This window comes from Chiloscyllium plagiosum, unplaced genomic scaffold (genome assembly GCF_037043375.1).
Source record: "Chiloscyllium plagiosum isolate Xiang-an unplaced genomic scaffold, Cpla_swu_hap1 HiC_scaffold_2, whole genome shotgun sequence".
In the NCBI taxonomy this organism is placed as follows: domain Eukaryota; kingdom Metazoa; phylum Chordata; class Chondrichthyes; order Orectolobiformes; family Hemiscylliidae; genus Chiloscyllium; species Chiloscyllium plagiosum.
In genome coordinates, this window is record NW_028270140.1 from 124260333 (window position 1) to 124274503 (window position 14171).

The 14171-nt window shown below is 36.9% G+C and overlaps 1 protein-coding gene across 2 annotated transcripts in view; it reads right to left on the reverse strand.

Annotated features, from left to right (window-relative positions):
* The window catches only part of LOC122558360 (homer protein homolog 1-like), a 106921-nt gene that overhangs the window by 21235 nt on the left and 71515 nt on the right, over positions 1–14171 (reverse strand). For both annotated transcript variants that reach the window (XM_043706841.2, XM_043706848.2), the window contains exons 5-8: positions 13359–13501; positions 9228–9384; positions 5016–5126; positions 2039–2119 (exon numbers count right to left, since the gene is read on the reverse strand). In XM_043706841.2, coding sequence (XP_043562776.1) covers positions 2039–2119; positions 5016–5126; positions 9228–9384; positions 13359–13501 — 492 coding nt within the window. The remainder of the gene's footprint in view (positions 1–2038; positions 2120–5015; positions 5127–9227; positions 9385–13358; positions 13502–14171) is intronic.

The following is a 14171-nucleotide window of genomic DNA, read 5'->3' on the forward strand; positions in this document are numbered from 1 at the left end:
TAGCTAACTTTTGGTGCAAGTGTAGAAGTTATCACAGCTTCCAGGATACATGCTCAATATAGACTTGGACCGATACCTCTTGAAGTTTGAGTTATTCAAGTATTAACAGCTTTAATAAGTTACAACGTAAATTAGATTAAGATTTTAAACTTAGAATAATATTAAAATTTTCATTTTTATGAAACTTACACCAATAGTTAACCATATGGCTCTATTTGTTCTACACTGGATCATTTGGAAAATGTATTTTGTATTTGCTGTGTTAGTCCATTTTGATCCAGGATAGAGTGCAAAGGCAGGAAATGGAACATACATAATTTCAGACAACATAAATCAGAATCTACCTTTAGAATTATTTATTGAAAGAAAAGACTTCAAATTAGCACCATCAGGGTTGGCAATGTATTGAGTGATGAGGGATGTTTGACAATCAAATTAGTGACCCTTCCAATGAAGGTTCTTAAATCTTAGTAGAAAAATCCCAATCATTTATTTTGATTATACTTTATAATTCTTCAAATAGTAGATTGGAGACTAGATGTTGTCCAAAGTGACATAAGAGGCTTGAGTTGACAGCCTTTCCCAAACTGTACAGATGGGTACTGAACAAGACTCACTCGCTTTTACATGACTGCTTTTTTTAAAAAAACTACAGGGATGCAAAGCATAGATGAACAAATGGAAGAACAAAGATCTAGAAAGCTTTTATTTAATTGGAATAAGGATTCTGTCCCATTTTAGAAACAAAAGCACCCTTAAAAAGGTCAAAAGCAAAAGTTGCTATAACCACACTCCCACAAGAGCATTGAAACACATCTTTATGGAGCTACATTTCAAGTAAACTATTGCTCGTTGGCACTGAGCAAAGGGGCAGAGAAAAATGGTTCAATTACAATAAACATCTACAATCTAAAAAAATTGGAGAAACTAATATTGCTCTTAAATAGAATGAAAGCATAAGGTCTCACAGTAAGTAAGAGTCAAGAGAAACTTAAAAGCTCTTGAATTTAAAACAAAATTCCTTAACTTTAAAGAGGGGCCTGAGTGCTCCTGAATTTTCATTGTAACACAGAATGCAAAACAATGTTTTACTGTCTTGAACTTATATGCTGTGCTCTCATTTAATAAAGTCCCATTACTGTCCAGGATGCAAAACACTTGTGAATTTTGGAATAGTTGCCAGAAACTGAAATTTCAAACTGTCAACCTTATTCACAGGAATTTCAAGCTGTATAAAATGCTCTGTCAAAAAAGAAATGACTCATGCTACAGTCACACACCGAGCGCACCTCCTGCAGTGCAGAAAATGTGATTGCCTATGTCCAAGTCTGACCAGAGATAGTACCAACTCATGAACAAGGACAAAATTGTGATAGTGTTCTAAAATAGTTCCATGAATGTTAAGAACACAGGAGGTGTAATACATCTATAATGAATATTCTTGCTCTTTTGGATCCAAAGTATTAAAAAATAGAAAATGGATCAAAAATCTACCAATAGTGGATTATAAAACAGGTGAATATGCCGAGCGTATACTAGTTGCTGATTCTGCCCACTGCCGCTCTTCTACTTCCGTCTGCTCATTCAGACCACTCAAAAAAATGCAGCAACTGGAAGTGCAAGTCTTGCCCCTTAGTTTTTTTTTAAAAATGCGCTAAGCAATGGGTATATAATGCGAGTACCAAAGTTAGTTCACTTTAGGTACCGCATTCAATGAATGGTGGTTTATTGAAGATTGCTGTTTGCCATTTAAATCAGAATAAACTTTCTATCGAAGTATCACCATTGGACATGGCACCAGAGTCTCTTTTGATCCTGAAAGCACCATCTTCTTAGAAGACTATTTTGTCATTAACAGAAGGCACTATTGTCTGTCTAGAAATTTATACTAAGTAATATAAAAATCTACATTCGGGATTGAGCGCACTTCTGACTATACAGTTGGAATATAATAGATGGTAGAAGTCAGGATCTACAGGGATGTAATACATGAGTGACCAAGAAATCTGAACGGTGGGGGATCAACCGAAACACTTACCTGTAATTGCTGTGACAGAGTGTCCCTCTGTGTTTCCAATTCCTTAGCTCCTTCAATATCCTTCTTCAGTCGCTCAATTTCCTAAAAAAAAAATCAACATTAGTGATATTGAAAGCTGTTACTCCAAGTGAACATGCTGCTACTTGCACCATAGTTTATTTTCCTTCCACATTGCTTACAGGAGCAAAAATACTCAAATTTTACTGCCAATGGGATAAATTAAATTGAACCAAAATTGAAGCAGCAAAACAGATTAGAAAATCATACTATCCTTTTGATAAAGTTAAAAATCACAACACCAGGTTATAGTCCAACAGGTTTAATTGGAAGCACACTAGCTTTCGGAGCGACGCTCCTTCATTAGGTGATGAAGGAGCACCTGATGAAGGAGCGTCGCTCTGAAAGCTAGTGTGTTTCCAATTAAACCTGATGGACTATAACCTGGTGTTGTGTGATTTTTAACTTTGTACACCCCAGTCCAACACCGGCATCTCAGAATCATGATCCTTTTGATAGTTTTCGACCATAAATCTGAATACTGCTACAAAATGAAAAATAAGCGAATACCATTTGTAATGATACTATTTTGCATTTCAATGCTGTTTCAATTCCACTCCTTGCCTTGGGTGCAATTTTGGGCTGCGCAATGGCACTGCATTTAGGAAGTGCTGCGATGCCATTCTTCACAGTAAACAGTATACATTTGTGCTTCAGTAGGTCAGTGGATATTTAAGATCTTATGTTCTTCTTCAGAGAAAGAAAGAATTCTTCCAGTGTCATGGTCCACATTTTCTCAGTAATGAACATTGGAATTGGAATCAACAAGGCCCAGCTGTTTGCAAAATGGCTGTGTTCACTTCTATAACAGTGAGCATATTTTAAATAAATGTCTGTAACATGTAGTACTCTAGGACTCAAAGATGCTTAATGGGTTATACAAATTTAGTCATTTGTTACTCCATGCAGCATATGCTTTATAACAATTGTAATTTTACATTTGTAGATCTAAATAGATGTTGCAAGAAATTAAGTTATTAGAACTGGTTTCACACCTAAGAGAAGCAAGTGTCTTGTCCCTCATCCTTATTTTTGAGAATTGGACCATGGAACTCCATTGGATTGGGCCATAGACTTTATTGGATTGCTCCACATTTATGGAAAAATGACTGCAGAGGTTTGCCACAGTCTTCTGCTGTATGGCTAACCAGCAGCCATTCACTAATATGTCTGGTGGCATGGTGGCTCAGTGGTTAGCACTGCTGCCTCTCAGCACCAGGCACCTGGGTTCAATTCCCAGCTCAGGTGACTGGCTGTGTGGAGTTTGCACATTCTCCCCATGTCTGCGTGGATTTCCTCAAAGTGCTCCAGTTTCCTCCCACAATCCAAAGATGTGGAGGTTAGATGAATTGAGCATGCAAAATTGCTCAAAGTGTTCAAGGGATGTGTAGGTTACATGCATTAGTCAGGGGCAAATATAGGGTAGGGGAATGGGTCTGGATGGGTTATTCTTCAGAGGGTCAGTGTGGACTTGTCAGGCTGAAGGGCTTATTTCACACTGTGGGGATTCTAAGATTAATCTGTTTGGACAAAATTTGCTAACAAGCCCTGGAATCGGACTCAAAACTCAGAACTTCTGGCACAGAGCTAAGGGCACTACTATGGTGTCACAAGATCTCTGGGACATGAAAGTAATGACTTTAGTTGTTCACATTTATTCTTAATTTTCTCAAATGAGCACTGAGGGAATCCAATTAGCACACAACCGTTGCATTTGTCAGTATAGAATAAGGTTCTAAAAATCTGAACAGGCTATTTATGGTTATGTGAAGAAATTAAAACTATATCAGAAAATCAGGTATTGACTGACAAGACAAATGTAAGTAAAAGAAAGAATTCCAAAACTATCAGAAAAGGATTATTAATATTACTAGAATTTTTAAAAGACAGGAATGAGACCTGTGACAAGAGAAACAAACACCATTTTGGATAGTATGATTCTGGGTCAGACATTTCCATCAACAGTTTATGGCAATGCTATCTACCGTCCTTCCCCAGTCAAAATCAATGGTGAACACAAATTTGCTAAATACATACTATTTTGATCACCACAGCTGCTTAAGACTTCGACAGAATGGTGTTGGTGAATTGCAGGATTATATTAAGGACTGAGCCCACATTTTTAAGTTATTCAGCAGTTTGCCACTATCAAATATAACAGTAACATACTGGTATCACCATGATTATAAATTTTGGCATGTAAAGACACCTCAGTTTTCTCATTAAACTTTAAGCTTCTTTAGCAAGTAATGTTAATTTGACTGTAGAATTGTAAAATAAAGGACAGAGCATTTTACAGATATGAAAATCCAGATACCTGTGCACAGGTAGCAGGAAAAAAATTAAAAATTTAGCAGAGATATGGGTGGATAAATGTGTTTAGGACTTGTTTTTGTGGCGTATACACACTGACATGGACTTGGTGGGATAAGCAGAAATTATAAATGGAAACAAAGAATGCCTTCAGGTAGGTCACAATCACACGATTGCAGGAGAACAGAAAATTTGCTACTCCAGATCTCACTGATACACATTAAGTGAAAACGTCAAATTTAAAAATACTTGTGCATACAATATTTATTAAATACTTTGAACTGTGTTAAAAGTTGTACTTTGAAGTTCAGTAACATGCAAATATGTAAGCAGATTTGGTTTCTATTTAATCAACATCACTTTTTAAATCCCATGAGATATGATCATGTACTTGTTTTGAACTTTTAGTGCTTGTAAAATACTTCAAATAAATAGTCATGACACTTACTAAACCATTAGTTCATCATGATATATGACTATACACTTAGCTGATCAAGGAATCCGAACTTCTTCTTTTAAATTTAAATGAAATCATAATCTTGAATTTGTGCCTGATGTTGCAATCTGTGTCAATACAGGAAAGGAGGAAGGTGTGTTAGACACTTACCTCCTCTTTGTCCTTCATTTGTGCCTCTAGTTCTTCTATTGTCCTATTCAACTCAGTTTTGTGTGTCTTAAGCACATTTGCCTGACCACTCAGGCATTCAAGTTCAGAAACCTGAAATGTAGAAAATCAAAAATCAGGAAGCATATTTTTGACTGACAGAAATTTGTTATTCCAAACATGTCTTTAAGATATGAAATTCCAGCAGCTTGGAAAAATCACTATTCCCATTCTATTATTCCAAAATTAAATGTTAAAATGCGCAGTGCTGTAGAAATGCTAAATCTTAGGTCATTCAATACTCAAATCATTACCAGTTAGTGAAAATAAAAAAATGAAATAAACATTTACAAATGTGCAAGCTCAACTCAATTTTCTTTATTATGCCTTACACAAGAATATAGATTAAATAAACTAGTTTATTATTTTACTTAACTATTATTCTCATTAGATATCAGTGTGCAACTATAAAAACAAAAAGTGGCTTAGTGATTTCTCATTCATTACTTTAGTAAAAACTTTAAGCACAAGAGGGCAGGCTAACCAAATTGGAAACTAGACCAATTCAAACTTTATTTCTTGATAGTTTGTTTCTTAGTCCAGAAAATATTCACTTCAGACCAAATTCCTCCAAATGACATTAATGATACAATGTAATACTTGTGCTAGCTACACACACTGGAATTAGCTGGTGCAAATTCACAATTCTTGCTCATATTTTGATGATTTGCTTAGCAAAGATGATCAGCCAGCTTAGTTTATGAAGTGATCACTCCACTTTTTAAAAGCTTTAGAAGGAATTAGACACGTTTTGTTCAATATAGATGACAATCAGACCCCTGACACAGGCTTACTACTCATATTACAAATGGTCAAAATATATTAAGGTCCTCATTCTTTCAGAACTTTGGACTTTGATCTGGCCAAAAATTTGGATAATTCTTATTTCCAGTATTATTAAAAGTTGTTCTGATCACATTTATTATAAATAATTGCTATTCTGAAATGAAACATTGCTATAAACTCTTCCTATGAATTAATATTGTAAACAAATATTGACAGGATGTGGGTATTAATAGCCAGGCCAGTTTTCAGTTTGGTTAGTCTGACCATCCCTAATTGCTCAGGACAGTTTAGTGTGGTGCGTCTGGAATTGCAAGTCAGCAAGTCTAAGTTTTAAGGATGGCAGCTTCCTGACCCAGAAAAGATAGTAAACCAGATCGGTTTTTTCCATTAACAACAGTTCCATGGTCATCTTTAACACCCTGGTTCCAGATTTTTGTTGAAATGAAATGGCAGGATTAGAACCTGAGTCCCCAAACCATTATCTGGATCTCTGAATTAACAGTCCTTACTTCCCTGTAGCAACATTATAACATTCCAGTCTACATGCAAGATCAATAATAATTCAGGTATTTCTACATACCTTCTGCTCAATTTTTAATAAGCTTACAGCTTATTTTTGGCTTGGTAAAAAAGAAATTAATTCAGCACAAGTACAAAACATTTTGTCCCCAGCTACACAATGCAGGGGGCAAATATTTCAGTTGGCAAGCAGAGTTATAATGAATACGAGTGCATATTTCACATTTGAGGTCCCAGTGGGCTGACTACCACCTGCACCACCTTGAAGTACAAAATGTAGTCAAATCAGCTTTTTTTTTTTTTAACATGATATGCATATTATTATAATGGTCTAAGAACAATAAAAACATCCTTCAACAAATCCTAGCTCAAGGATTTTCTGACCGAAAACTTGACAATATGGAACAGTGCTACTGTGGAATAGTAATTCTTTATTTATCCTGCAAATCAACTCTTACCTGTCATCTTTCTCATTAATGTTAAATTTTCACTTTTGGCAAGTGTTTACATAGAACTTCCATCAACTACTCCCACTTTCCTGGTTTAGAAAATTTATAATTATGTACTGTATTTTCCAACACATTGTTCTGTGCTCTTCCAAGGACTAGCTTGTCATTAGAGGCCATGTGTTAACAGTAATACAAGATATAACTTGCAACTCAGCCTACTGGAATTGTTCACTATAAACATTACTGGAACAAGACTGGATCTCAGCTGTCCTCCTACTTTTTGCATGAATGCATCTTGCCTCCTCATAACAGTATTGTGGACTGGTAACCTGGCATTACTGGAAGGAAAGCTAACACTATTTGTGTTTGCTCAACCAATGTACAATATGTAGCTGCTGCTTGAATACTAATTTTTTAAAAATCAAATGCACAGGCTTTTATATCTACATCAATATCAACAGAAAGATGTACAGAAGACATGATTTGCATGGCCCTCCCATATAACTGCAACAAATGATCAATTCTGTTTTTTTTAACAAATGTTCACAAGGCTTTAAGAAACAATTTCAAGTGATGTGAAATTGCCCAATAATGTCATCCTAATCTGAAATCTATTTAGCCATGACCAAAATACCAAGGTTTTCTCTAAAAGTAGTTAAGTTCAATGAGGATCTGCATTTGTTCTTTATGCTCTACAAAATATTACTGATTTAGATCCAAAAGATAAAATTTCAAGCAATTGAAGTTTACCATTTTAAAGACAACAGTCAACAGCTGAAATGTGATTACTGACAGATATAGCAACCACAGTTGTGGAAATACCAAAAAGGCACACTTAATTCACTTTATGCTGGTAAGAAACATTGGAGAAAGTGTGGACGAGGAAGAACAAAAAATGGACACCAACTGCCATGGCTGAAAATGCAACTACACTCTAGAGATTCAAGGGAGATGAGCTGCATATAAACCTTGGCAGCCAGACCAATATCCACAGATTTAAGGTAGTCAAAAAAAAAAAAGAGTGAATTGGCTGGTTCAGAACCCCAGCTGCATTCCTTGATTGACATTCACGATATTAAGAGCTCCCTCAGTTGTTGTTATTGGACAACTACGTAAGCTAACACAGAAATTCCTCTGATATGGAAATTCCCTGGCAGAGAGATTATAGATCACCCAGATAAAGTAATTGACCAACATCATCTTCAAAACAAATTACATCCTATGCAAAGGTTACCCAAGACAAAAGATCCTCCAGCAGACAAATGGTCCACAGATCTGAATAAGAGTCAACAACCCTCAAGGGCGAGGCCTAACATTCATAGAACACAGAACATACAAAAGTACTGCACAGAACAGGCCCTTCGGCGGACGATGTTGTGCCGAGACTTAATCCTAATGTAAAATATAGTAACTTAACTTACGCACCCCTCAACTCACTGTTATCCAAGTGCATGTCCAGCAGTCACTTAAACGTCCCAAAGACTTAGCTTCTACCACCTCAGCTGGCAACGCATTCCATGCATTCACAACTCTCTGCATAAAGAACCTACCTCTGATATCTACTCCATACCTTCCTCCTAATATCTTCAAATTCATCCAAATGTGAAAAGTATACATTTAAGCAAAACGTGAATTGTCCAGAATATCTGAGAGAAGTCATACTTTGGGGAGATGGGGTGGTTGTAAACATTGTATACCTTGTAATGCATTATGTATAATGGATTAACTATGGTGGGGGACACATACTAGATGCACCATATAAGAATGGCTTAATGCTCATGTTATAACAGCCCCACCCATTCTCCTGATGTCACAGTCTGTAGGCGATCTACTCTCTTCTTTGAAGGTAGCGATACCAATTCACCAAGATTCTAGCAATTATGCTTGATCAAACGCAGCTCACATGTAATAAATCTTATAAAAACAGTGCCACCTTCGTACAAGAGTGTATCCTTTACCATTATTCACTTGTTAGGTCAAAACAAAGGAGGATTTGATGGCAATGAAGTTATATCAATTTGAGAAATTATTAGTCTTGCTCAGTTATAGATTATGTGCTGAGAGTGTACAGCCAATCTTTAATCATCTTGGAAACCTAAAGTAGATCTCAAACCCTAACTCTATACGCAGCCTGTTGGAATAACACAAATTCACAAGAACACAAGGATAAATTTTCTTAAACGTGGAGACCTAAACGGCAGACAGCAAAACTGATCTCAAAACCACGTACAATTATATAAAAGTTACTGTACTCCAATCTCCTTGCAATGAATGAAATAATCTAGTTACATTTCTTGGTAATGAAATTAAGAATGCAGTGCGTTTAAAATTAGACTCATCATAGCTGTTAATGTAATCATATATACAGTAGACAAATCCTATGCAGTGCACCAATACATACTCGTTTGTGTAGTCGCTCTGCCTCATCCTGGTAAGCTGTAAGCTGCTGCTTCCACTGTTTAACATTGGCTGTAGATTCCAGTAGTGCTGCTGTAAGTTTAGCATTGTTGGTTTTTAACGTTGCCAATTCAGACTCCCAATGCTTTCCAATTGTAGTACTAAATAAAAGCACAATTCATTAAGCATTGCATAGATTTTCAGTTAAAAATATATCAATTTACAAAGATGTTATGACATTAAAAAAGTTCAGCAAAAACACAGATCTAATGTCAGAACATGTTCAGTTTTCTTCCTTCCAATTGCCCAACAACCTCCCACCCTTTCCTGATGCAACTATCCAATGCCAACTAATCAACATTTCTTCCTGGTTGCAATGCTACTGAACAATGCAAGTGGTTTATTTTATTCTTCCCAAAACTTCCTATCTTGAAAACTTTCAACAGACTTTGCAGCCTGTGAAAAGTAATGCTGTGCTGGCATCCTCATATACCTTTTAAACAAGCTTGAATGTTGGCTTCTGGCTGCAGTCATTATACGCAAACAGATCTTCACATTCAGGCCTTACATTCCTTCCCTCCACTTGATCCATCACTGGTAGCTGTGTTTCAGCTGTTTAACCTCATTTTTCTGCAATGCCTCCCTATGCCTTTCATACCTCTGAAGATATGAAATTGCTGTGTTTTAAGGATTAACTCTGCAGGTCATCATTTTGCCCTTACACGTTAGGATTTGAGCTGCATTGAAAGTAAGCTGTTGTAGACATTCTGAAGTGAAAAGTATTTGTGAATCTTCTGCAACTTCCCATATGCTCTACAGCTTATAGAAAGAAATACACAAAGTTTGTAACAATAATGACTAGCTTGCAAATACATCATGTTCATTGGCATTTCAATTAGGTCAGGTCAGAAAGAGTAACTCCTGCAATCTGCCCATCTGTGCCCTGAATTCAATATCGGTTTAAACTAAAATGATGCAAAACTAAAATAGGTCAGTTTAAAAAAGGCTACATGATTACTGAGCACAGATTATATATGACTGGAAGCTGTATATCAAATAAGCTTGAACACATTAAACAGATATCATTTCCAAGTATGAAATTTTCTTAAAAATTAAATATTTTAAATTGCTTTACAATCATCACCTATAGAAGTCAAACACACCCACTGGCTTATGCTTCGATCCTAAACAATTGCCATGGACACTGATAGGCAATCAGTACCTGGAATAGCTGATGTAGGGAACAAAGGAGGAAATGGGGAGTTCATCGCTTTGGAACAAGACAAGCAAGCAGTTAAATTCTGACTTTCAAGATGCAAAAAGTGGCAGTGGGTGGTCTCAAATTGACTCAAACACAGCTCTCCAAATGTCAATAATGGAGGTATTGTAAATCAAATCTACTGCTTTGATGTACAATACTCATCCTACGTTGGAATGCCTTAGCCATTGTTCAAGGAGATATTTTAGTTTACAAAGTTCATTTCAAACATGCTGCAATCCCATTCACAACTGGATAACTGTAGCATCTAAAACAAAATGTCAAGGAGCAAAATAATGTTTAGAAATTAGAATTGAATGATTGTGTAAGCATAGACATCAAAATAGTGATGCTGACAGAAAATAAAGTTAATAATCTATATCTAAGGGAAAAAATGCACTTCAATAGCATCAGAATTTCGTAAGAACGTGGTTTGACTTCCTGTTTGGAGTCCTTTATCAAATTGGCATTGGGTAACAACAGCCTACACTTAAAGTTATGGTTCAGAGTTCTCACAATGGCATTGGCACACATTGTCCATTACTGCTTTGTTAAGCAAAAAACATTCCAAAAAGCTCCATGTGCAGTAAACTAGGAAGTTTGAAATTCTACAAAAGGGATTTTAAGATTAGGAAGAAGCAGCATCAAATGGCTTTCCTCTTTCTTTTTGTTTACAATCATTTACTTGTATAAACATTTTTGAATGGAAACAAAATAGTTATAAGATTACAAGTATGGACTTGCCTTCCTTCTAGTGTTCAAAGTCTTCGAGAGCATTGATAGAGTAAATAGGCCAAATAGTTTTCAATGGTAAAGGTTCAATAACTAGAGGGCATTTAAAGGTAGTAAGCAAAAGTAGTAAAAGCAACAGATGTGTTTTTTCTTCAAGAAAAGACATCCTGACTTGGAATGCTGTCCTTGAGGGGTATATGGAATCAGCATCAAATACAGTTTGCAATAGGGAATTCTACAAGTATTAAAGAGCGTTGAGCTCTGGGAAAATAGCTACGTAGTGGGCCTAATTGGATAGTTGCTTGAAGACCAAATGCCAAATTGCCTCCTTCTGTGGTATATCACAATGCTTCTAAAAATATTCCCAGATGCACGTTTGTTCAGTTTTGCAGTAGCAACTTGTTCTGGATTGATCTGCTTTTCCTGAATGGACAAATGAACTATTGGAGCAAATGCACATTTTTGGCTGAACACTTATTGGTTATTTAAGCCAAACATATTTTCTGTGTGGCAGACATAATATTCACATCCACAGCAAAACGTAAATCCAACAGAACATGCTCAGAGAGAGAATGTTGAAACTAAGTTCTTCCTGGCTATTCAAAACAGATTAGTCTAATAAGATGCTTTATTTTCTCAAAATGGCAAAAAGTACCAGTTTTGCCACAGTTCACTAAGTCCTCAAACAAGCTTTTGTGGAAAATTAATCAAAGTTTACTCGAGGCAGTATGGAACAATTTTCAAAAAGATGAGCTACTTAACAGCCATAAAACTAAGTTTTAAATACACTATTGCTAAACTTGCAGAATTCAGGAAGCTTCTAGTGCCATTACAGAGTTTGATACAAGATTGAAAGTAATACTATATTGAGACAGTTCACATGTCAAAGATACGTATTCCTATTCCAGGAGTCTAAGCAACAAAGACCGATTGATTATTGGCTCTACCTGGCACTTGACTCATCTAGCGCTTGCTTCTCAAGCTTTATAAAATAAAGTTCAAAACTTTTGGTCAATCCAAGACTCAACACTTTCCATTTTTGAAAAGCTTCAAAATCTTTCATACTCCAGAACAGGGAAAATATAAATTCCAGCATATGGGCAGCACAATGGTTAGCACTACTGCCTCATGATGCCAGGGTCTTAGGTTTGATTCCACCCTTGGATGACTGTGTAGTTTGCAACTTCTGTCTGCGTGGGCTTCTTCCGGGTACTCCATTTCATCCCACAGTCTAAAGACATGCAGGTTAAGTGGACTGGCCATGCACAGTTACAGGGATAGGTAGTGGGGTAAGACTCTGGGTGGGATACTGTTCAGAGAGGTGGTATGGACTCTGCGTCAAATAGCCTGCTTTCACATTGTAGGGATTCCATGAAAAAGGCAGCTCAACTATACAAGTGCACAATTTTGCAAGTAGATTCAATTCTTGAGCTTTCCTCTTACTCATCCTATGTCTAAATACATTATCCTACCAGTTAAGATTTCCGACATTACACTAACTATAACATCTCGCATTCCTTAAATGTCCCTTTTCGCTTTATTTTTACTTGACTTTATTTTGATTAGACTTGAAAAGCACAAACTCAGCAAATTGATTTTTATTTTTATTTATTCAATTAAAAAACCATGCCTTAAACCTAGATTTAAGGCCTTGAATTATTGCCCTTGCTCTTCATTTTAAATGGAGAAACTAAAACATTGCCCTGGAACCCCAATAGAAAAGTTTTAAAATGTAGAAAACAAAAAAAGCTTAGTAAGCAGATTTTATTTATTGCTCTTAGATTAGATTACTTACAGTGTGGAAACAGGCCCTTCGGCCCAACAAGTCCACACCGACCCACCGAAGCGTAACCCACCCATTCCCGTACATTTACCCCTTTACCTAACACTACGGGCAATTTAGCATGGCCAACTCCCCTAACCTGCACATCTTTGGACTGTGGGAGGAAACCAGAGCACCCGGAGGAAACCCACGCAGACACAGGGAGAACGTGCAAACTCCACACAGTCAGTCGGCTGAGTCGGGAATTGAACCCGGGTCTCTGGCACTGTGAGGCAGCAGTGCTAACCACTGCCACCGTGCCGCCCAGAGTAGAATAGCAATTACCATGGGACAAACAAGATTTTCACATTTCATGTGCTTACCTGTGAGTGAAAGGCAGAGAACTCTGGTTAATTTCAGCTCGTGCATCAGAGTCTTGCGTTACATCCTGAATAGATCTTTCATCATCCGTCCCATTGATACTCTCAGGTGTCAAAGGTGATTGCAAGTCGCCTCCTGCAGATTCCTGTGAAGCAAGTACCTCAAATCAAAATCAAATCATTCTGAAGGAGTCATTGTTTGGCTAGAAATAAAACACCAGATGCAAAGCTTCCAAATTAATCCCAGTAAAGTCAGTAAATGAAATTATTGCTCCCATGTTGGGTCAGTCTTGCACCTTTGGAATGATTATACAGCCACCAGTTATCCTTGGTAGACAGGCAGGAGGCTGGAAGAACACAGCAAGACAGGCAGCATCAAGTGGTGGAGAAGTCAACTCTGAAGAAGGTCCTGAAGAAGGGTTTCCCCCAAAATGTTGACTTCACCTCCTGATGCTGCCTGGCTTGCTGTGTTCTTCCAGGCTCCTGCCTGTCTACTTTGGATTCCAGTATCTGCAGTTTTTTTGGTCTCTAACTAGCTACCCTTGACCAGCCTTTCCCTCAGCATCTCAAAAAAAAAATCAAGTTTTACTCTGAGAACTACTGAGTCTGACATAAGTTTGAAAGGTCAATATTTCTAGCCACAAGTCACAGTATCACATGACATCAAAAATAGTCCAGGCCTTGCAATTTGGGATAGGAAGAAGAACAATCTGGACTGTGAAGACAAAACCACTTTCTCATGACACAAGTAGTTTTCAAAATGCTAACAGCTTATTGGATTCATTAGTCCTCATATTTACAGTAATATGCTTAATT